Source organism: Brassica oleracea, chromosome C8 (genome assembly GCF_000695525.1).
Source record: "Brassica oleracea var. oleracea cultivar TO1000 chromosome C8, BOL, whole genome shotgun sequence".
Classification (NCBI taxonomy): Eukaryota; Viridiplantae; Streptophyta; class Magnoliopsida; order Brassicales; family Brassicaceae; genus Brassica; species Brassica oleracea.
The window spans coordinates 13,484,314-13,507,722 of NC_027755.1; the positions used below are offsets into that span (position 1 = coordinate 13,484,314).

At 32.2% G+C, this 23,409-nt stretch overlaps 2 protein-coding genes and 1 pseudogene across 2 annotated transcripts; all 3 read right to left on the minus strand.

The window, feature by feature from the left end:
• Positions 1-755: 755 nt before the first annotated feature.
• Positions 756-2,137, minus strand: LOC106309794 (DNA-directed RNA polymerase V subunit 7). Its single transcript, XM_013746929.1, has 2 exons — positions 2,045-2,137; positions 756-1,512 (listed from the first exon to the last, which is right to left on the minus strand). The coding sequence occupies exon 2, from the start codon at positions 1,500-1,502 to the stop codon at positions 966-968; it is 537 nt and encodes a 178-aa protein (XP_013602383.1). The 5' UTR covers positions 1,503-1,512; positions 2,045-2,137; the 3' UTR covers positions 756-965.
• Positions 2,138-2,524: 387 nt separating this feature from the next.
• On the minus strand, positions 2,525-4,963 carry LOC106309884 (protein TIFY 4B-like). Its single transcript, XM_013747030.1, has 9 exons — positions 4,728-4,963; positions 4,533-4,666; positions 4,327-4,463; positions 3,854-3,944; positions 3,676-3,775; positions 3,378-3,437; positions 3,205-3,268; positions 2,914-3,116; positions 2,525-2,824 (listed from the first exon to the last, which is right to left on the minus strand). Exons 1-9 carry the CDS (start codon positions 4,852-4,854, stop codon positions 2,817-2,819), a joined length of 924 nt encoding a protein of 307 aa, XP_013602484.1. The 5' UTR covers positions 4,855-4,963; the 3' UTR covers positions 2,525-2,816.
• Positions 4,964-18,752: 13,789 nt separating this feature from the next.
• LOC106308187 lies at positions 18,753-22,802 on the minus strand (annotated as a pseudogene).
• Positions 22,803-23,409: the final 607 nt, after the last annotated feature.

Below are 23,409 nucleotides of genomic sequence, written 5' to 3' on the forward strand. Positions count from 1 at the left end.
TTAATATGCAATTATTGGTTAGGAATTAGAGTGAGTTCGGCTGTTTAATCATGTAATGATTACAACAAATTGGTTCTTCTTTTACTATTTCTTTCAGAGTTTTTTAAGACGTTTTATTTATATTTAGACTAGGTGTTAAGCTTCAAACAAAATGATGAACTTCAGTAGTATAAATTTAGAAAAAGCAAAAACTGTAAACAAGAAAATCAATACTAAATGATAAGATTAGAGCAACATCAAATTCTAATAGTATAGAAGACATCTAGTATTATATTAAGTTATATTTCTCATCCGATCTAATCTATTAAAATAAAAGGACACAACTCTTCCATACACGCATTCTAAGAACATGTAGTTTCTAAGGTAGAGAGAGATGTACGATGATGTATAATATTGACCATTTAAAATGAGGTCCAGGCTTTAAATTCTGAAATTTGGCCCTAACTTTATTGTTTTATGAACTCAACCAAATCTCTGGTTAATATTTGTGAAAGATATTTTTATATTGTATCTACTAAATATTGAAATATATGGATATCATTTTTATTGTATCTACTAAAATCAAGACTCTATGAGATGTATCCAAAATGACGTTTTATGTAGATATCATACGTAGTAATAACGATGGTTTTGCGTTTCTTGCAGTAAAAAGTAGACTGGTAAAAGTTGAAACGTATTACTAAAACGATTTAGTTGATCATTTTCAGTGTCACATACAAGAGAATACTCTTGATAAACTGGTACTAGTGTTGGAATTTACTAGTGACGCCAATCGATTAGTAACTCAAGAAATGGATTGTAGCCAACATCAAATACCTAAATTAGTCCAAACATTCCTCTCTTAAAGGTGGAGAATATCAACATTCGAAATTCTAGGTCATTAATTGTCTGCGCAACTTAAAAGAGTACTTACCGAACATAAGAGATTGCACAAAACCACCATCACATGAAGAGACCAGACAGATTCACTCTTCAGAGATGGGTCCAAGATAGTCCCCTTCAAGGCTAGCCAACGCCTGAAACTCCTTCTCTACTTCCATCCACTTGGTCCCAATCACCACAAACCTAACCAAAGTGTCAACCTGAATCCTAGACATCTTCTCGTTCATGAAGATGGGGTTCTCTCCCGGGAGGTACTTGTAATCAGGCATCTTGACGTGAGAGAGGTAGACGTTCTCGACAGGACCACACCTCATGAAGACACCGTGCCTCAGCACCTTGTGCACCACACCCTCAAGTATCTCTCCTTTGAAGATCTTGAAGGTCATCCCGCTGAAAACGACAGGGAACATGACCTCACCGGTGTGCTCCCTGATTTTGCCTTCTCCGATCTTGTCTAGAGATGTGACTGTTAAGTAGTAGCCAAGCTCCTTGGTTGCTCTCTTCGAAGCAAAGGCCTCTAGCAACTGAATCAGAATGGTCCTCTTCAGCATGAGACCTTTCGCATCCATGTTTTCGGCTGGGATCATCACGTTCCATGGCAACTCGACTTTGAGAAACATGTTTCAGCCCCTTCAGAGCCAAAAAAAATAAAACATTTTCCTCAGCACTCAGATTCAGAACACAGAGAGAAATTAAAAAAAAAAAGGAAGTAATCAATATGGTATAGGTTTTCTTCGAGACTTCGACGAAAGCAACAACAAGATATCTAAAACCTTTCCTTTCATAGTAATCTCAGCTGAACATCAAAGTTTCTGTTTTTAGGATTCAAATGTATGCATGCACCAGCAAAGTTTCCTACTTTCGACAGTTCTCAAAAAGAAAACCGGAAACAGGAACATATAAGAGAATCTAAGTGGGTAAACTGTGGGGTTTTCACTGGAAACTTTTCTGTCAGGCATTTTAACGAACAGTTCGCAGACAAAGTGAGTGCTCATGAGAGAGTCATCAAAGCTTCGTTGAAGAGTTAGCAATTACAAAGGACCCACAAAAAGATTTGTCTACATTCGACGGTTCACTACCATTCATAGATTCTTTAGCAAAACATTGTCCAAGACGCTTGACTGAAAATATCTGAGAAATCAGCAGATTCAAGAAGACATACCTTTGCTTTAGAGTTCCGAAGGTGGGGAAAGACACGAGAATCGACAAGAGAGAGCTTCCGAGAATTAACGATGCGATGCGAGCAAAAGAGAGAGACACTCAGGTGACCTCTTTTTGGAGGTTTTTATGTTAATGGGCTGTAAAGGCCCATTAGTACTGAGATTCTTTTTTTGCCCATTTCTATGTTCACATTCACCTGAACGAAGTGTTGATTGTTGAAAAGATTGATTCCTTTATTTTATTTTATACTTTGGGTGTAATATTTGTTTGTATTTTTCCAGTTTTACTGGTAAGACATCAAAAGGATGTTTGAAATGCGACTTACCAAAGGCTTATTGTTCACTGAGATTTATTCAAAATGTTCTAGAAGCGTTGGATTTGCCTCTAGCGTTTCAGAGTAGCGGAGGACAGAGAGTAGCGATGGAAACTCAAAAGTTAGAGAATCAACATAAGGTTTTCTCTCTCTCTCATTTGTTTGAAGTGTCATAAAAAGACATCATTTACATAATTTGAACAGCGAAAAATCCCCGCCGTTCTCATACTCTCTCCAACTGATGAACCAAAGAACATTTCCGTCACTAACCTAACTCAGCACTACATACCTAATAAAAGATTAATACAAAAAAAAAAAAAAAAAACAGAAAATTGATCGATTAAGACTCCTCCAGCTCAACCTTCTTGTGCCATGTTTCTGAACTAGAGAACATTCCTTGCCTTCTTTTTAACTGTTCTTGTTCGACCCCTAATACCATCCCCAGTTTTTGGCCATCTTGTTAGTTATCTAGAAACACAAGCACATTGGAAACATTTAATTATTTTAGCAAAAGCTTTTCAAGTTTGCAATATGATTTTCACTCATAATCTTCTTACCTTCGCTATTTAAATCACTGTTCAGATCAACAGATAGATTGGGACTTCTTCTCTGATTTTCAGGTGACTCGTGCTGTTCTCCTCCAGTGCCACCACCGCTAAGGCTTTGTGAATATGCGTTTGTCACTGGCTGACTACGATTTAGATACATCTCCAAGCTAGATGATGCAACTCCTGGTGCCTTTTTGTTCTTAAACAATCTCCTGCTCACAAAGAAAAACAGATTAGTATTCAGCAATCTGGATGGAACAAGCGTGTAAGAATTTCGAGTATTGTTTCTTTCTAAAGCACCTATCCTTCCGCTTGTCAAGATATCTTTGCAACGACACTTTTCTGTTAGCCTGGCCCTCCGCATCTTAACAAACACACACAAGCACGACCATTAACATTAACAAAACAAAATTTAAGAGTGTCTGCGGAACAAGCAATTCAAGTTTATAATGTTTGAACAACACTGTTGGTACCAGAATCACGAGAAGCATTTGCCTTTTCAAGGCCATAGTGGGGAGGTTCAACCATCTTCTCTGTAAAAAAAAAGAAATCACAATTTCCATTTAATTATCGATTAGTTCAAACTCGTTAAGAACCTGGCACAACTAAAAGAAGCAACATGTAGTCCATCTGTTAGAAGATGCAGATCCATTCAATTTTTCCATTTTGATAATATACTTATGAAACAGAACCATTTCAAGTTTGAAGCATCTATTTATCTATCTATCAACTGGAAAAAGCAAATCAGATCCTTTTGTAAAAAGCGCTTACCTTTACTGCTCATGGGCCTGGATGTCATTCTAGCAGAAGCAGAAACACCATATTCAGGCAAATCAATCGGATTGGCTGCAAAGTGCATGATAGACCGCGCCTGCAAAACCAATATAGGGAGGGAGATGCATGATGCCATCAAGGTGAGGCAGGCCAAAATGAAAGTCATTTCATTTACCTTTTCAGGTGGTACACCATCATACACACTCACTTTCCCACTATAGAATATCGTCATTTGCCCAACCAGCGCACTTGTTTCTGCTGGGCTTCTGCTACATATATTATTACAGATAAGCGTGTTTAAAACATCACATTTTGCTTTTAATACATGGATGGACTACCACCCTAAAAACTCATGTTCGTAAGCAGAAACCATTGCTGATTTTCACAAATCAGACGCCAAAAAAGCTGACCAATGGAGTAAGAAACTGTTTTTTCCCCCACTAAGTAGCAAAGTAGCAAAGTCATTTATTTCACCAAAAAACAGAAGACTAGAACAGAAAGAACAAAGAAGATCTGGAAATAACAAGATAAAGCCTGTATGATCACATAATCTAGTGGAAAGGATGTGTCAACCTAAACGCTCTCTGACCAATCAACCATCAAAGTTTCTACTTTCTAAACAACAATCTCTCAAGGTATGAGATGAACCTGGGAGAGATAGTGTTGTAGCTGTCTTTCTCGGAGCCGGAGAACTCAGCCGATCTTGGAGAATCTCTTCTGTCATCTTCCTGAAAAGGAATCCGTGCTCCGACTTCGCTCGCTGGCTCAGCAGAGGTTGCTGTGACCTGTCATGACAGCAACAAGTTAATGAAGGAGCAGAATCGAAGTGGAGGAAAGAGAAATTAGGGTCTCACGCGAGTGGGATTCGGAGAAACGAGGATCTTGCGGAGGATGCCGGCGCCGGAGTCGTCGCCGGGCTCAAAGAGAGCTTTGAGGGATAAAACTTGCTGGATCGCCTGAGATTTGTTCCAAGAAGGCCTCCGCATTCCTGTTAGGACACGTGTCAGCCGCTGCCATTCTCGGAGCAAGAGAGTGAGAAGTAATCGAACCTTTGTCCTTGAGGAACTTGCGGCAATCCTCGCGGGTGAGCTGAGAAATGTCATCTTCCGTGAGGAGCTTCAGAGGCTTCTCCAGTATGGACTTCGCCGAAGACACTAATCCTCCTCCTGCGTCCATCTCAGATTCCGAGGAGCTCCGGCGGGAGAGAGAGGAGTGGCGTTTTTGTAATTATTGGAGGGTAAAAGTTTAGGGAAGTCTAAGACAAGTCCCATGGGCTTGATATTTGGGAGAAGCTCCCTACAATGCCACGTCTGATTCTTCTCTTAACCCTAATCACGCCCTCCTAACTATACTCCTATTCTTTTTTTTTTTTTTTTTTTTTTTTTTGGTAACTCTGGTATCTGGGCAGCCACGTTCCTAACTATCCCCGTAGGAGGTCCAGCGCCCCAACGGAAGAGATGTTAAATCCGTTGTGGTCAAGGCTCGAACCCGGATGACAGGCAGTACAGCTGTACCTCCTTTACCACCAAGCCACGAGCGCTTGGTTCTATACTCTATACTATACTCCTATTCTTTTTTCTTTCAACTATCATTCCCTTCATTATTTGTTTGTGTGCGTCAAAACTGTGGAATTAAATTAAATGTAACAAGTTTATTTTTATTTTTTATTTTTTATATAGTAGCACGAGTGAAACATATAGAAATAAACGGAATATTCTGCATCAAACACTGTGATATTTTCAAATTTAAAATCATATCATATAATATTAGTGCATGTTAATTTCATCATATAATATTAGTTTTAGTTTCATCATTCGATCATGTAATATTTTAAATTTTTTATTATCTTACTTACAGTTGCCTAACATTAATACTTGGTCGAATTTTCACATTTCTTATTCTGATTATATGATTAATCTCTTGGAATTATTGGTGACAAAAGAGTACTAATTATAACATGGATTTTTTTGTTCACAGAAAACGTAACCTATGGGGAGGGTGCAATTTGACATAAAACCACATGGCAAAAGCGTCCGAGTCTGACCAACATGGACTCCCACACCTATTAAGTATTAACATCTCCTTGATCTGGCCTGACATTCCTTCTCATTATCAAACCCTGCCTTCTCCTTTTTCTAATCATATATAATCGTAAACATTTTTCTACGTGTTGGTCCACGATAGGACTGCGCATTTATCCGTTAAATTTGATTCAGTTCATTATTACTTCGATTCGATCTAAAAAAATCCAGATATCCGTAAAGTTTTGGAGCAAATCAAAAACTAAAAATCAATATGCGTTAAAAACAAAACAAATCACAAATATAAAATTTTAAGAACCGGATATCTGTTCCGTTCCCACAACTATATAAATATATATATATTAACATATTAAATGTACGATTTTATATACTTGTTATTTTAACGAATGATTTAATAAATTTTATTCACATAATTACTTATAAAAGTATTAAAAGAAAAAATAAAAGAAAATTTTATGATATCTATAACTTTTTCTTAAGTTTATTTTTCTTATAATTAATTTTAAAATTTACAAACATATAATTTCACTGTTTCTTTTAATTTTTATTTTATATATCATGTAAAAATATCTTAAAGAGCAAAATTTTCTCTAACGTTTTTTAGATTATTTGTATTAACTAAAACGAAAAGATATATCTGTAAGTATTTACAAATATCCACAAATATCTACATATTTTTGGGATATCCGATTTTCCGGATATCTGTATTTTTCCGAAATAAAATAAATCGAAAAATTTGATATTCGTAACATACGGATCAAATCATATACCTTCAAAAACACGGATATCTGATCCGTTGACATCTCTTATCTAGTTAAAGTGACAATACATAAAACATGCAAATCTCATTACGCAGTTCACAAGATACGCATTTAAAGCGAACTGTTACGTATTTATGAAAAAAATGTCATCCATGCATTCAATTATTTATAATCAATCCCGGTAAAATAATTAAATAAATAACCATATCCCCTGTATATTAACCCTGAAGCATTAGTTAAATAATAACCTTGCTTATGTATCAACCTAAAAGTGCTCTTCAAACTTTTTTCTAATTTGACTGACCTTACTATAATTATTAAAATAGTGACATTAAATAAGATCACTTAATATTTTATTATATATCATCAAATTTGAATATGAAAAAATATCATTAAATTTTTTCTTTTATTGTTTGGTTATCTAATATATTAAAAATGTAATTATTTTTATAGAAATGAAGATCATGGAAAAAAAGATGAAACCAGAAAGATTCCAGCAAATTGTATACATATTTGTATATATATAATGTTAAAGAATAGTTTGAGCAAAATTTGGTTGCATAATCATATTTTACCTTTTTCTTCGCTTTGCCGAGAGAAAATGATTTCGATTCTCTCCATTGAAAATCTGAAAGAAAAGATTATGTGTTTAGTTAAGCTCATTTGAATTCATTTTGAGTTTAATGTAGTTTTAAGAATCTATAAAATTGGCTAAATACAATTAAATGTAAAATTATATTACATTTTTATACGTAAAATCAATTATGATGAGGTAAACGAAAAAACAAACTCAAATTTTAAACAATTACCATCATCAAATTACTAAAATTGAAAGAACAAAAATATTATTTAATATTTTGTGTCATGTCTGTACTTTATTAAAATTGAAACATGCTTTCATACGTGGAGAAAAAGAAAAATAAAATTTATTTTAAATTGCAAACATTTCATTATTTTGTATATTTATTTCCGCGCAGAATGTGGATTATCACCTAGTTATACTATTATTATATTCTTTCTGTTTCACAAAGATAGATTTTCTATCATTTTCACACATATTAAAAAAACACATTAAATCAATATAATAAATATATAATTTTTTCAATTTTCAAATTTCAATATCTTTTAACTAATAATAATTAAATAAAATCAATTAATTTTTTTGAAGTTTACAACTTTTTTATAAAAAACACAAAATATCTATTTTTGTGAAACAACTTTTTTTTCTAAAATATTTATCTTTTTAAAACGGAGAAAGCATTGCTATGCATTGCATGAGTCGTCTGTTCGTCGCAATGTTTTGAATATATATTATATAATCTTCTAATACACCAGCATGTGATATTGCAGTTTATTGCGAAACTATTTAATATTTTCAAAACTATGCATTCTTCCCCGTTGGCCTATATTCGTACATAATAACAACAATGAGATGATGACGAAAGGAAGAAAAACGTTGTCGATAAAATACTCAACATGAAAATATGAGATTTCAGAATTGTGAACAGTGTAAGAAACAAGTGAGGAAGACAAGAAAAAAAGGGAAAAAAAGAGTGGAAATAGGAAGAATCGTTATCCAACAAATGTATCCACATTGGATTAATATAGATGATTTTTTATTATTGTGAGTACTTGTGCTGAGGTCAAATACAGATACTCAAATAATCCCATGAAAGATGATACCGATGAATAGTCCAATCCCAAATTTTCTAAATAAGGTTTAAGTCTTTAAGATATAGTTTTATGCCGTGTGACAGTGTGACGACGAAACAAATGCCATATTTAAGTTATACACTAAACTTTGGCCTTTTTTTTTTAAGCTGATTCGAAAACCAATAATACTATATTTCTTATGAAGATCTATGCCTAACTGCATCACCCGAGACGTTCTATGAAAATCCACGTATGACCGGATTTACTTGCACCATATTGAAGATCTCTTGTAACTCTTTCTTCCGTTTTACGTAATCAACATAATTGTTTAATAAATCGCTTTCTCCGGGAATTGAAACCTGAACCTCATATAATGTGCAATCTGCAAGAAATGTGCAACCCTTTTGTTTGGCCTTTGAGAGGCAGTGTAAAGTCATGCACCCACCTTTTTTCTCTACAACTTTCCAGATCTAGCGTTTAGGGTGGAGCCACTCCGGTCTTCGGTGTACTCCGTCGGACCGTGAGGCGGCCTCACACCCTCTTTCCTCGGCAACAAAACTTAATGATGTATTTGCTTCCGTTTGGTGGTCATTTGGAGGTATTTCTCTTCTTCCTCCGCTGTTGTTTCGTCTCGCTCTCTGGTGTGGCGAACCAATAAAGGAACCTCGTCCGTCCTGGTGGCTCTTCGGCTGACAGAAAACTGCTCTCCATTAGAGGACTGTGAAGGCGTAGCCGAAAACTGCAAGTTAGACATTGGGATCCTAGGGTCTTGCTTCAGGCAGAGATAAAGTTCTACTGGCGGTAGATCTGTTCATGACGATGGCGGTTTGCATGGATATCCATTTTCACCGACGCGGTCAATCTCTTGAGTGGAGAGCTTGAGGAGGAACATGTGGTGGCTCAGACCCGTGAGACGGTGAAGCTCCTCCCAGTATATGGCGGCTAGGTTTTGGGAGTTAACTCCTTGCGATTTCGGTGATTTATAAGCCGCAGGGACGCCTCTGAGGTGACAATGCATTGACGGTACACTGTGGCGGATCGAGTGGTCGGCTTGGACACCCCATCACCGTGAAGCTCCGGACAATCAGATATGCAAGTTGCTGGTGTTCATTGGAGGAGGAGGCTATGCCTCCAGCCTTTCTTTACCTCATCTGTAGATCTGTTGTTTTAGGATTGTTTTCATCTTTGTTTCCTTGTAACCTAGCAAGCTTTTGTTTCTCTGGTGTACCGGGCGGTTCTCGTTCGATTTGCCCGCTAAGGTTGTTTAAATTAATATAATTATAATTTAAAATGAAAAATGAAAAAACAAATGCCATATTTTTTTTTCAAAGTCCTCCTTCTCACCTAGATTCTCATTCTCAAAATTTGTTCATTAATTCTCTTCGTACAAACAAAAATCAACTTAAAACTCTTTTTTTTTTCCAGAAACATATAGACTCATATAGACTCTGCAAACCAAACTGGTAGCTCGCATCCATGTGGACAACAAACGAATGTTGTTTTCTTGCACTGCGTGCAAGGTTGTCCGCCCTTGAATTATGCACCTGTGGTATATGAATAATCTCTGAGCTGTTGAAACTTGTCTTTAAGTTCTTTATGTCTTCCAAATAACTTGTAAAGGGTGGTCATTTTTCTGGTTCTGAAACATTCTTCACCGATTGAGAACAATCTCTTGTAAAAGTAACAGAAAACTATCTTAGGTTCCTCATACATTCTATTGCCCAAATGAGAGTCTCTATCTCTGAATGAAATGGCGGCTGACTCGCTTTTGTATTTCTTGCTCCCATTAAACCATCAAAACCTTCCAATAAGCTATACCACCTCTGTCTCAAAAATATTTCATGGTTTTCCATAATCCATCCGTAAAACACCATCTACCTGGGATAGTACTATTGTTGCTACTGGTAATCAATTTTGATAGATTCCCTGTGCAAGTGAAGTGTATGCATGAGCCCAAAGGAAGGACTCCGTTTCTGCCAGTTTAAGAATATCTCTAGTATGAACATCCAAATTTCTAAACACTTTGTTGTTTCTTCCTTTCCATATGTACTATAAAATCCAAGCAAATTGATGATCTTCTAATTCCACAGAAACCTTCCAAAATAAATGATCAATATTTGCAAACAATGATTTTGTAGGGGATATGTCTGGGTTTGATGGAATTCTGGAGAGTATCCAAACCTGAACCGCTGGTGGTAATTCAAAGAAACATAATTTATGGATTCCTCGGGTGCTCCACACCGTGCATAGATTGTATCCCCTTGTAATCCTCTTGCCCTTAAATCAACTTAAAATTCTAGTTGGCGAAATATTAGGCACAACCATAATTAAATAATTAAAATGAAAAAATAGTTAGACTATTTTCGAAATAAGTAAAATTTTAAAGTATTTATATGTTTATGAAATTTAGTTGATATATTTTTATTTAAATTTTTTATATTTTACATGAACATATATCTATAATTTTGTACCCATGCACACCATTCAAATAGGAGTAATAACAATACACGTAAAAGAAAATAATAGATTTTGTAATTGGTTAGCCAATAAAATATATTTATAAAATTTATTATCAAATTTATTTTGTTGTATATTTTTGTATATGGAAAATATATTTATGTTTTTGTGGTTAACCAAATAAATAAAAAATAGTAAAAAGTCACTAACAATATTATGTAATAAACAATTAGAATAAATTAAAATGATAATATATTCATTTTTTTGTGGTTAACCAAATAAATAAGATAGTAAAAAGTCATTATCAATATTATGTAATAAACTATTAAAATAAATTAAAATGATAAATATTAAGAGTAAAATAAAGATAGTTGGTTGATCTAAAGTTTTTATTTAAAAGAGACAGTCAAGGGTTCTATAGTACAACTACACTAGAATAACATTGGAACCGTAGATAATTAAATATGGCCTAAGCCCAATGCTTTAGCCGCCTTAGGGAAAGACCAAGCATGTATGGAATCCTCACTGGTATTAGCCAAATCCGTTCAAGACAACCACATCTATAAAAAACAACATCAACCTCTTGGCGGACTATCTATTTGCATCACTGAAAAACTACGACTTAACTACCAGATATCTTTCCGCTGGAACCGGTAGGTTCACTATGTCAAAGACAAATAATAACATTTCTATTAAAACAAACAACACTAATTTGGAGTATATTACTTCCAAACAGCTGCAGAAGGTTCGTATATCAGCGTAGTTTACCTATACAACATTAACAAAATATGCATGAGTGAAATAGCTCTCGGAAAAACTTATTGGAAAAAATTAAGATCGACACAAATGAACTACATGACGTCAATGTTGGAAAGATATCAATAAAGTCAATGCGACTGAGCACATATAAAAAACTCCAGTGTTACTTAACAACACTAACAACAACAAATGCCCCATTAACGTATCTCCCCAACAACATAAAAAGAAAAGATGCGACCAATCTTACTATTACTAGCAAATAAAATAAATTATATATTTTTTATAAAACTCATTCTGCAAAATTTTATATTTTATGCTCCAACTATTAGTCATTCAATTTGTGTATTCAAACAATATATACATTATTCCGTTGCTTTGAAATAATTTTACACACCTCGTGTATGTCAATAAAATAGCAGTCGCTCACATACAAAATATACATCCAATGGATAAATACAAAGTTGATCCTCAACGTCGCGAGACTTCCATAATAACAGCTCCAGCTCCACAGCTCTGTCAAATAGCTACAACACCAGACAATTTCTATTCAGGGACGGCCTATAACATTATTTCACTGAGATCATTAAAAGAGTTTACTTATAATTAGTAGGGTGAAAAATAATTCTTACAATTGTAATATAAAATCACTAAATATTCAATCTTTCTTTTTTGAAACACACTAAATATTCAATCAATATACAATTTTTATAAAATATTAGGAGTGTCATAACCACACGTAGAGAAATATGGTACCATATAACGTGCCTTAAATGTATAAATATTGTTTTATTCACCAAAGCTTTGAAAAATCAGAAATTCTATCGGTAAAGTTTCCACCTAACATAAGATTTAATCGGTCACTAGATTTGAACCCGCACGTACTTACGGGTATATGTTTATTTTAAAATCATATTTAAACAATAAAAAAGTTAAGAGATATATATTTAATATCAATTTTAAGTATATAATATTATTTTGAAATTTTTATATTTGTTAAAATTTGTTTTTGACGAAATTTTACTGTTCATATATTAATAACTTATTTTGTTTATTTATTTAAAAATGTAACATTATATTAATCTTTTAATTAATATATTATATTTTAGTTTGGTGTTTTTATTTTTACTACAAAAATAAAACATTAAATGTTACAACATTAAATTATTATTTATTTTGTTTAAAAAAATATTATAATTTTAAAAAGAATTGGGATATACTATTTAATTTTAAAATTAATTACTAATATATATATATATATATATATAATTTGGTCTTGATTAAATATGATAAAAATAAAAAATAATAGCATAATGGAAATAGATTTGGCCTTTCTTAGGAATAGTATTGCTTAGATATATATTGTTTATTTGTTTTGGTTGGGAAAATACCATATATGAGCAAATTTAGGATATTTAGTTAAGTTTCTAATTAATGGTCTAACATAAATTTTTGTATGGTAGATAAAAAGCAGGACCCTAATTTAATAAATTAAATGGGTCTGTCGCTAGTGTTAAGTCTGGCATTGCAATTTCTACAAAAAATTGACCACAAAATTTGAATTTTACCACCAATTTAATTATCTAATACCAAACGTCCACCCGTAAACTCACAAAATCAACAACTATATTTTTATTACAAATATCAAATATTGTATTGCACAATTAATAAATATTATGTGCGTAGTGAACAACTATATTTTTATTACAAATATCAAATATTGTATTGCACAATTAATAAATATTATGTGCGTAGTGCATACGAACCACTAGTTGGAACAATATAATAGAGTTCATTTGTATAATTATAAACAGTGATGGAAGAAACGTACATGTTTGATTTGTGCAGGATGTGGGGTTGGAGTGAGTGGGTTGGATACAGAAGATGGGTCAGTGAGCCAGGAGCTGTTTCTCCTTTGGTAGGGACATTTATCACCAATTAATGGGCCTCCCATATCATAGTCCTAGATGCATCTTTTCGGTTCATCTATAATATTAAAAGAGAATCATTTTAAAAATTTTGATTGTTGAACCTATTTATTAACTATTTATTATATTTTGATTCTACTTTTATTTTTTCTCTAACGATATAAGTACTTTACATAATTTAAATGAACTCATTTATTACTCTCCATAATCTATTATATAATTACTCAAAACCCCCAAGAATATAGGACATATGACTCTAACATGTTAAACATGTATAACATTTTAAGTGATTTAGAAGTTAAAAGCCTTAATGTCAAGTATTCAAATATGAAACATTGATTTAATTAATTACATGCAATCAATTATTAAGATTTGATCTTACATTCTTATACATGAATTAAATGATTACTCTTATTATAAAAACAAAATCAAATGGGTCTAAACCGGTTAGAAATTTAAATGGAATTAGTCAAAAATACTTGTTTAAATAGGACATGATTCTTTATTTTACAAATTCTAACAATGCATATGATACGTTTTCATCGAATTTTCACAAATTTAAAATATCTCGCGCTTTAAATATCGAATAATTTGGGTTGTTTGGGTAAAAATATAGGATAATTCAATTTTTAATATTTGAATAAAAATATTGGGGTAATTTTTTTTTTGCGTAATTTTGTTTATAAATAGTATCTTAGGATATTTGGTTATTTAGAAACTAAATATAGTTAATATTGGTAGGTATATAATTTATATTTTAAAATTTCAAGTACTCATTTGGGTTTTGGTTCGGTTTATATTCTTCAGTTCCAGATATATATATAAGATATGCTTGGTTATTTATGAAATTCAGTTTAATTTTAGTTTTTTTTTGTTTGGTAAGGTTCAGTTCACCTGGATAAATGTGTCCACACCTATACATTATTTTATATAAAATTTACTTAGAAGAATTTATTTAATTTCGAAAATAGACTAGTGCTTTCTAATTGTTGGTCAAAATCTAGTTTCTAGTTAAAATATAGCGTGATATTTTTTAATTTGTTTTAGTGATGAAGACGAGAAAAAACTGGACGGCATCAAAATTATCCAATACTAGCAGTGTCATATGAATTAATTTTGGTGACAATAAAATAAATATTATAAATAAATCTATCTTTTATAAATAATAATTTTTTAAAAAATAATAATTTTGGTAATAATACAATAAATATTATGAATAAATCTATCTTTTATAAATTTATATATTTTAAAAAAAAATTCTAATGAGTGCATCAAGAGCATAAAACAATATATCATTACACTATTTTTGAAATTACAAATTTACGAAAGAAAACTTCACTTTTAATCTGTCAATGAGCAGACATCAACTGATATTGTTTTTTTTGTAATATACTGAGTTATTTTGTATTTTTTTTAAAATTGAATTACTCTTATAACTAAATTAATTTAGTAATTTAGCAATTTACCAAAATTTTGCAGGATTAGACTTTTTCAAAGCTAACATTACTTCACATGAAGTCTCCATATATGTAACATGAAGTCTACAGAGTGTGACCAGAAGTCTGATCAGGTTAATTTTGTAATTGATCATGTTTGATTTTATACAAGTACACTTTGGATGAAATTTACTCTCAGAACTAGGGGTATAATTAAAGTCTCTGATAAATTAAGTGCAAACTTTGGGTGAATTATGTCTGCTCGGTTTTTGAAAATAGTAAAAGTCATCAAAATTATGCTTATTAGTATATTTCTGGTTAAATTTTTGACATTTTTGTCAATTGCGAAAGTGACATAAGCATACTTCTTGTAAAACCTCAGAACTTCAATGATAAATAAGAAGATTTCAGGTGAAGCCTGCTATGAAAAATTCAAATTCATATGAAGTTTGAGTTAAATGCAAAATTGACTTGGCTTTACGTTTACTCAATTTTTTTTGTTTCAAAGAGAATTTCTACATAATAGTCAATTTCAAAACTAACACTTGCATTGAATAAGAGATTTCACATGAAGCCTTCATCGCGAAACAGATCTAAAAAATTCGAAATCATTTGAATAATTACGTAGATCTAGTGAGAGTTCGTATTTAGCTTCTCTAAGCACCCAAAACTTATAATTTAAGATGAATGAAAGATAATCGGTCATTAATAAACAAGAATCATCAAACTTGAGGAAGTTCAATGAAAATGTTATTTTGAAACAAAAATTGGGATTTTTTTTAAATGAAATAATAGAGGAAAGGTAAGATAAATGAGTTTTGTGTGAAATAATGAGAGAAGATGTAAAATTTAAATTAAAAAGCATTTATAGCTTGGTTTTTGGTTATGCTAGTTGTTGATATTTATAATAATTATATTTTGTTATTAAATTAATATGGTGAAGATGTTTGAGGCATATTCATGGATTTTGTAAAATATATAATGACATTTCATAAATAATTAATATGCTAGGGTGAAAATTTTGAAAGTTCGTAAAGAAAAATAAAAAGCTAGGTTTGTATTTTATCAGGAATTTATGGTCATTAAAAAACAAAAAAAAAATATTATTTCATGCAGATTAAGAAATCAGACAAAAAACCAAGAAATATTAAATTGACAATCCAATGCAACACCAAAATCGCATAAATGAAACCAATACATAAAGATTTTTTTTTCTCCACTTCAGTCATTTTTAGAACGAATGAGAAAACACCTGGTCAAGAAAAAAAAAAACTTAGCAAATATAAAGTTAAATCGAGTTCAAACTTTTTGACACCTAATTTTAAAAATCTGTAAATAATCATAATAAATTGAATAAAACTATACGAATTAATCTAAATAAGTTAGCAATTAACTGAATATAATAAAGTTCTTAAACCATAAACGAAAATAATATGATGGAAAGGATTGATTTTCATCATAACAAAATTTTGAATTTATGTTTTCATAGCGAAAACACACCAAACCATTATCATTTTTTGTCAATAAACAAAATTTATAGAATTAAGATTGTACAAACGCATTTTTTTGCTTACAATAATGCATACTTATCACTTATAAAGCATTTAGATAAATAATTTAACAAATATATAAAATACTGATATAAGAATTCAGAAAGATAATGTATTTACAGAGATAAAAATAATGTGAAAATTTTCTGTTGACCATGCTTTAACGGGTTATTTGCTTCTCCAAGAATCTCTTGAAAATGATATATATATATGTATATATATTTAACCAAAAAATATATATTGACCAGATGTTTTGAAATATATTAGTTTGAATGCATTTGTCTTTGCATCCACCATTTGATTATTTTTTTAATATGTAAATTCCGATGATCATCCAACCTAAATAAATTTATCGACTTAAGAATATGCGTATAGATTTTAAAGCTTCTCGCTGTTCAGGAAATGATATATGATATCTTGAAACAGAGGAACCTACGGATCCACAATCACATCACCAACACCCCCATTGCTTGTCTCTAAGGATATCAACCACCAAATTTTGAACTCTAGTGCTGGGAAGCGGGTCGGATCCACCCGCTGGACCATCCCACAGCAGGTTGGCACTTAATTTTTCAAAAAAAAATTGACTCGCATAACCCACAAATAAAATATAGTAGATCTGTATTTGCTCCGTTTGAGTTTGCGGGTTATCCATGGTTATCTGCGAATCATAATAATTAAACAAAAATTAACTTTAATATATTCTACTTTAAAAAATATTTTAATCATATGAATTGTATATTATTAAAATAAAAAAGTTTTTTTCTTAATAAATTAAGAAATATTTTTATTATATAATATTTAAATTAAAATTAGAAAAAATAATAAAAAACATATTTTTATTTAAATTTGACAGGTTTGTGGATATCCGTAGTTCTGAAATAGTCGACCTGCAACCGCTCCTAATCCTAAACATTCAATCCGTATCAACAATATATACAAAAAAAAATCTTTACCCATACCAATTCTGCAACGGGTCAAGCGGTCGGGACTCACAATTTTTAAACTAAATTTCCAGCCCTAATCACAGCTTGGAAGCACATGAAAGGAATCACGAGAATGATGTCGCTTTGGATCCGTTAGAAAATGACAATAAATCGTCTCATTTGCATTGTATACTAACAGTCCCAGCCAAGTGTAAATGGCTGCCTAAAGCAAAAATTAATATTGTACCTCAGTGGAGTCGGACCATGTACTTTAAACACAAGGAAGAACGGCACAACCACTAGACTACATACATTCTTTTCATATTTTTGATGCTCCTAGTGGCGTCTAAAGCCCTAGCTTTACCAGATTTAGATCAGGAGAGGCACTGTATACTGAGTGTAGAGTCTTGCGCTTTTGTTTCCTTGTTAGTAAGGACACTTGTATAATGACTCCTGTTTTTTCTTCTTTTTTTGTGAGGGAAACATTTTTGTTTTGGGAGCTTTATGTGACCTCTTTCTTCATCATTAATAAATTTAATATTTTTAGCCAAATATTTAATATTTTTAGCCAAATAAAAAGAACAAAAGTATAGATATTGCCACTGTTGATAGCTTAAGAAAACACATGATAAGTTGTAAACAAAACCAAACTAATTTGTATGTCAAAAAACAACGAAACTAATTCTTATGATTTATTTTTGTCTTTTTTGTTAAATATATACATCTTTTTCTTAAATATAATTTAAAATAAACAAAATTGTTTATTTAAGCTTAATTTTATGTTCAATTAAATCAAAATTTATATTAAAATATTAGTAAGTAAATAATAAAATCTAAAATAAAAATAATAAAATTTTATTTTTCAGTGTAATTTAAATATAAACATTTTATTATTGCACATGGTGCAGGAAAACACTTTGTAATGTATATTTTTCTTAGACTTATTCTTAGGTTCACCAACCAATAGGATTTCATTATTTCAAATTCGATATTTTAAAAAAGGAAACAAAATATTATCAAATTATATTATGTTTTTAAAATTAAAAGGTAAAAAGAAATAAATAAAAAATAGTAGTAATTAAAAATATATATATTTTTAACGTCGTCAGCAAAACACTAAACCCTAAAACCTAATCCCTAAACCCGAAATCTTTGGATAAACCCTAAACTCTTGGATAAATCCTAAACTCTAAATCAAAATCATTAAACACTAAAACACTCAAGAGTTTAGGATTTAGGATTAGGGTTTAGGATTTAGGGTTTAGTGTTTAGTGTTTTTTATTTAGAGTTTAAGATTTATCCAAAGGTTTAGGGTTTGGGATTTAAGGTTTAGGGATTAGGATTTAGGGTTTAGTGTTTTGCTGGTGACGTTAAAATATTTTTTTAAAATTTTTTTTTTCTGTAACTACTATATTTTTTTTTACTTTAAAAAAAAAATATAATATAACTTAACAATATTTTGTTTCGTTTTTTAAAAGATATCGAATTTGAAATAATGAAATCCTATTTGAAATAGGTTCAGTCTAAGAATAACTCTTTTTCTTATACAAAATGAACATGCACCCCTAAATTTCGTTTATCCAAACCAAGCGCTCCCGCACCTCTTGTTGAATCCTTGACTTGTAGGTCCATTACATTCCTTTTTTTTAACAACATATTACATTCTCATACCTACCCTAAAACATTACCTCAAAGGAACCCCTAAAGTTTCTCAAAGTTTTGAGTTGACCCCATAGTTAAACACTGACACCACATATCGAGCAGCCTTTTTATTCACATCCTAAATCTCCTCTCAGCAGCAATAACAAGAAGCCTTGCGACACCTTGTGTCCACATATCATACTCCCTCTGGCTCTTGCACTCGAATTCTACATCACCTCGCAGAACCGTCTTCAAACCGAAGTATCTCAGATCATCTCCTCCCTCTAGCAAATGTCGTCCTGGCCAGGCCGGGACATTCTTGATCACTTCAAGCACAATGTCTGAAGAAAATTGGAACATAGTTACATCGAAAGAGTCTTCAAGTTCACATTCAAAAGAACAAAAAAAAAGGTCAAAGATTGAGGGCCACTTTGATCTTATAAGTTACTTTAGTTAGACACAATTGCTTTTTTTTCTTCTTTTTTCTTCTCAAATCCCCAAATCCAAAGCAGACCCACATCAAATTTTTGAATTCTTTTTACCAGGGTTCACATTATAATTGACTCATTACCAGTAGATAGTGACAAAAAGTTAAAGCTTTCAACTTTGGAACTATGAGAGATACAGCCTAAAAAATAAAAAATAAACATTCTTTGTTTTAAACCCCATTAGAAGAATCATATTTAATGTCTTGGAAGGAGTTACATAAACCTCCTATCAATTTAAAAATCGTGTGTTAAGAAAAGAGATGTTATATGTAATAGAGTAAATATCTCTTACTCTTTTTCTTCTTGGTAAATGTTTTCCCAACATACTTGCTCTTCATCTTCAACATAACCTACAAGTTTAGTAATTAAAAAATCAGAATTGTTGACAAACAAAAAATCAGAATTAAATAAGATGATTCATTCTCAAAGAAGATGCTTAAGCAAAAGACAAAATGTGGATCCCATAACTTCATTATCATCATCATTGTCATAACGAATGCTTTTTTTTATTAGCTTTAGTTTTGTTTCTGCTTTCTCTTCTTTTCCTGCCATTTGAAATTATCTTTTTGTGTGTTTCATATAACAAAGTTCATATCCATGTGAAGTAAGCTAAAGATTCCCACTGATTTACAAATAATTTGACAATCTTTTTATCTTTTCACTAGATCAACGATAAAGTGAACAAGTTACGAGACACCGTAAGAATAAACCTTTACCTGATTCGTCTTGTTGATGTAAACAGAGACTATTTTCCAGTGGAGATCACCTGCAAAAGTAACAAAAAAGCATTAGATCACAAAAGAATCAAGAACTAAAACGTAAACAAAAATAAAAAGACGTGATAATTTTTGTTACCTTTGCGAGTACGTTTGAGAAGTTCACAACCTCTAGCGAGCCATTCTCGGCTACAAGTTCCCAAGAAATTATCTTCTTGTATAAGCTCCCCACTGTGACTACTACTTGAGCTTCCATTGCTACCATTATTAAGGTTGCTGCATCCTCCAGAAGTTGTGAGTCCTTTGTCCATTGGAATCACTGATGCAATGTTCCAAACTTCCTTCATGGCCCTTGCCTTTAGTGTTGCCACTCCTCTTAACGCTGCACCAAATATAGTCAAATTACCAAAACATTTACTTTGATCTCTGCATAAATTTCACTCTTAAGCTAAACCCTAAGATCAGTTATTATGTTTTATTCATCAAAATCAAAACTTTATCAAAACCCAAAATACAGATTCTTGAAGCTACTAAACCTGTGGCTGCACCGGCGGTGAGTGTCATGATATCACCGGCAGAGCGAACATTGACGGCGGAGCTAACAACATAGGCCAAATGCTCTCTTTCAGCTCCCATCACTTCAGCAGCCTCCACACACTGAGCAGCCACAAGAGTCGCGGCTGAAGCAACAGCCATGTCGGTTTTAGCCATCTGCTCATCCTTCCCGGCGCTCGAAGACGCGGCGGTGGCTGCTGCGATAGCGGCTACAGCTGCAGCCACACCGGCGACGGAGACAGCAGCGTGAATCTGAGCGTTGTGTGCTCGAGTCTCCTCTTTCTTCTTCTCCCTCCGGTCCTTAAGCCACCGTCCTACAGTCTTGGATTGTGTAGCTGTGGCGGTTATAGGTCCCGGAGTAGTCGCCGTTGAACGGAACTGGCAGTTTATGTTGTTCAGTGAACTGTTGTTTGCTCGAGTAAACTGCTGCTGCATAGTAATTCAAATTAGGGATTCGCCGGAAATGGATACAAACATCAATGAAGCAAAAACTAAAAAGGAATTGTCTTGGAAGCGTGATGAACAAGAAAAAGGCAAAAATATCAAATCTAGTAAAGGAGATTGCTTTCGACCAAAGTGTCACTAAAATAATAATAAAAATAAACAACCTATATTTGTTTCACAAAATAAATTAGTTTATTTAAAATGCTTATGTTAAAAAAATATTTTATATAAAAATATAAATATTAATTCAAATATTATTATTAAATATATAAATTAAATATAATTTAATAATTATAAAATTATTAAAATGCAGAATATAATTTGTTATACATTATCCACCAGTTAAATATGATCTCTAGGTATGCTTGAATATTATGAAATCCTATAAAATATGAAAACAATTTATGTTATACAATAAAAAATACTTATAACACAATTTCTATTATTAATTAAGGAGTTTATTTCAATAAATAGTTTTTTTTTTTTTTTTGTCATTCAAGAAATAGTTGTACTTTTACCAAATATACTATTTATCTGAATATTTTTAATCCTCGGAAAGCCTAATGGAGAAAAACATGATCTCTGGGTATGGTTGGATAAAGAGAAAGGTGTGTTATTTCACTGTCTCTCATGTACCCAAATTGTCAGTGAGGCAGTAAAAACTGAAACATTTACATTGAGAGACACAAAAACAAAAGTTTCAGAATCTCAGAAAATGCTTTACTACTTAACGATAAACCCAACATTTCACCAAAATGTAAGTGTATATTATATAGTTAAATAGAGAAAATAAAAACCTTGATTTCGTCGGATTCTGGAGGAGGACTGTCGGTTAAAGAACCGTTGAGAGGACCACTACTACTATGTGAAGCCGACCAGATGTTCTTGGTGACACTTCTTGCTGCAAAAAGATGATGAAGATGAGACAAAAGGAGAATCAAGAAAGAGATGATGACAAAATACAAGAACTTGTGATTATGTCTTATAGGGACCCAGAAAGTGAGTGTGTAGATAGATATATCTAATCATAATTTTTTCCCGTTCTTTTCTTGTTTGATTAATTATTATAATTATTGCGCGTGAATATACTTTCTCTAATAAATAAATTCATGAACAATTTGAGACTAGATTTGAGATATTTCTATAAAAAGACAGAAATCAAGAATCTGAGGACAAGAACAAAAAAGAAACTGAAAGAGATTATCTCTGTCAACTTCTCGCAAAAGTAAAAGTTGCTTAGTTTTGTCCGTAATTACTCTGTTCTTATCTAAAACAAACATAAAAAAAAAGATAGGGAGAAGAGACTCACAGATTGAGACAAGATACGATCCATCACCATTTGAGAAGTCTCTGAAGAAGCGAATGAGAAAGGGTTTCCGGAGACAAGTCCGCTCTCCTCCGTATCACCGTCTCCGAGTATGGGTTCTTCTTCGGTTTTGGAGAGGAGGATCTGAGGATCAGAAGGTGTTAAAGCCTTGGATACTTCGAGAGCTGAGGCGCTCCAGGAGCGAGCGAGGAACTCCATAGGCTCAAGCGGCGTCTCCGGTGGCCGGTAAACCGGATCGGGTCTCCATGTTGGAACCATGGATCTTTCCATTTTAGACAGAGAGTGAAGGAAGCGAGATAGTGGAAGGGGAGAGAGAGAGGGTGTGTGTGCTGGTTTGAAATGAGAGGTTGTCAATGGAGTGAAATTTATAGTGACAACAAAGCTATTTGATCACTATGCTTTTTTTCTGTCCGTTTTATTGCTTTTTCTTATTCTGTCTTGTCTCTCGCGCTCTCTCTCTCTCAGAAAATTAGCTAATTAGTAATTACCCTTTATTTTACTTGAAACAAAATTATTACCAAACTATCGAAAAATGTTTTTGTTTTATTTTAATTGGCCAATGTCTTTTCCTATGATCTGATAATATTAGAGATAAAGTGGAACTTATAACATTCCTAGTTAGCAAAGACGCAAGAAGACGAAATATGCTTAAAAACGAACGTCCCCCGAATCAAAGAATATTATATACAGAGAAAATCAAACCCAAGACACTAGATAAAACGGCTTGAATTAGGGGTGTTCAATCCGGATATCGGTTCGGTTTCGGTTCGTTTTTTTTGGTTTTTCAGTATTTCGGTTAGTAAAATATAACTACCATTCTAAATCCATATTTACTTCGGTTTGGTTCGGTTTATATACCGTCGGTTTTCGGTTTATTCGGTTTTATACCAAAAAACATAATTCTTTATTTTGGGATCATATTATATGAATTTTAGAGTCTTGTTGTCAACACATTCATTTATTAAAAATATTATAAGTTTAAATAAAAGAACAAAAATAAAAAATGTTTCTATCATCTAATAAAATAATCAAATCTATAATTAAAATCAAA

What these genes read in the sequence shown, in the direction of transcription:
- LOC106309794 (XM_013746929.1), bottom strand. Translation starts at nt 1,502, where the DNA reads ATGTTTCTCAAAGTCGAGTTGCCATGGAACGTGATGATCCCAGCCGAA.
- LOC106309884 (XM_013747030.1), bottom strand. Translation starts at nt 4,854, where the DNA reads ATGGACGCAGGAGGAGGATTAGTGTCTTCGGCGAAGTCCATACTGGAG. An exon ending in CAGGCCCATGAGCAGTAAAG is followed by an intron (nt 3,438 to 3,675) that starts GTAAGCGCTTTT and finishes TTTTTTTTACAG; the next exon opens with AGAAGATGGTTGAACCTCCC. An exon ending in CTTGACAAGCGGAAGGATAG is followed by an intron (nt 3,117 to 3,204) that starts GTGCTTTAGAAA and finishes CTTTGTGAGCAG; the next exon opens with GAGATTGTTTAAGAACAAAA.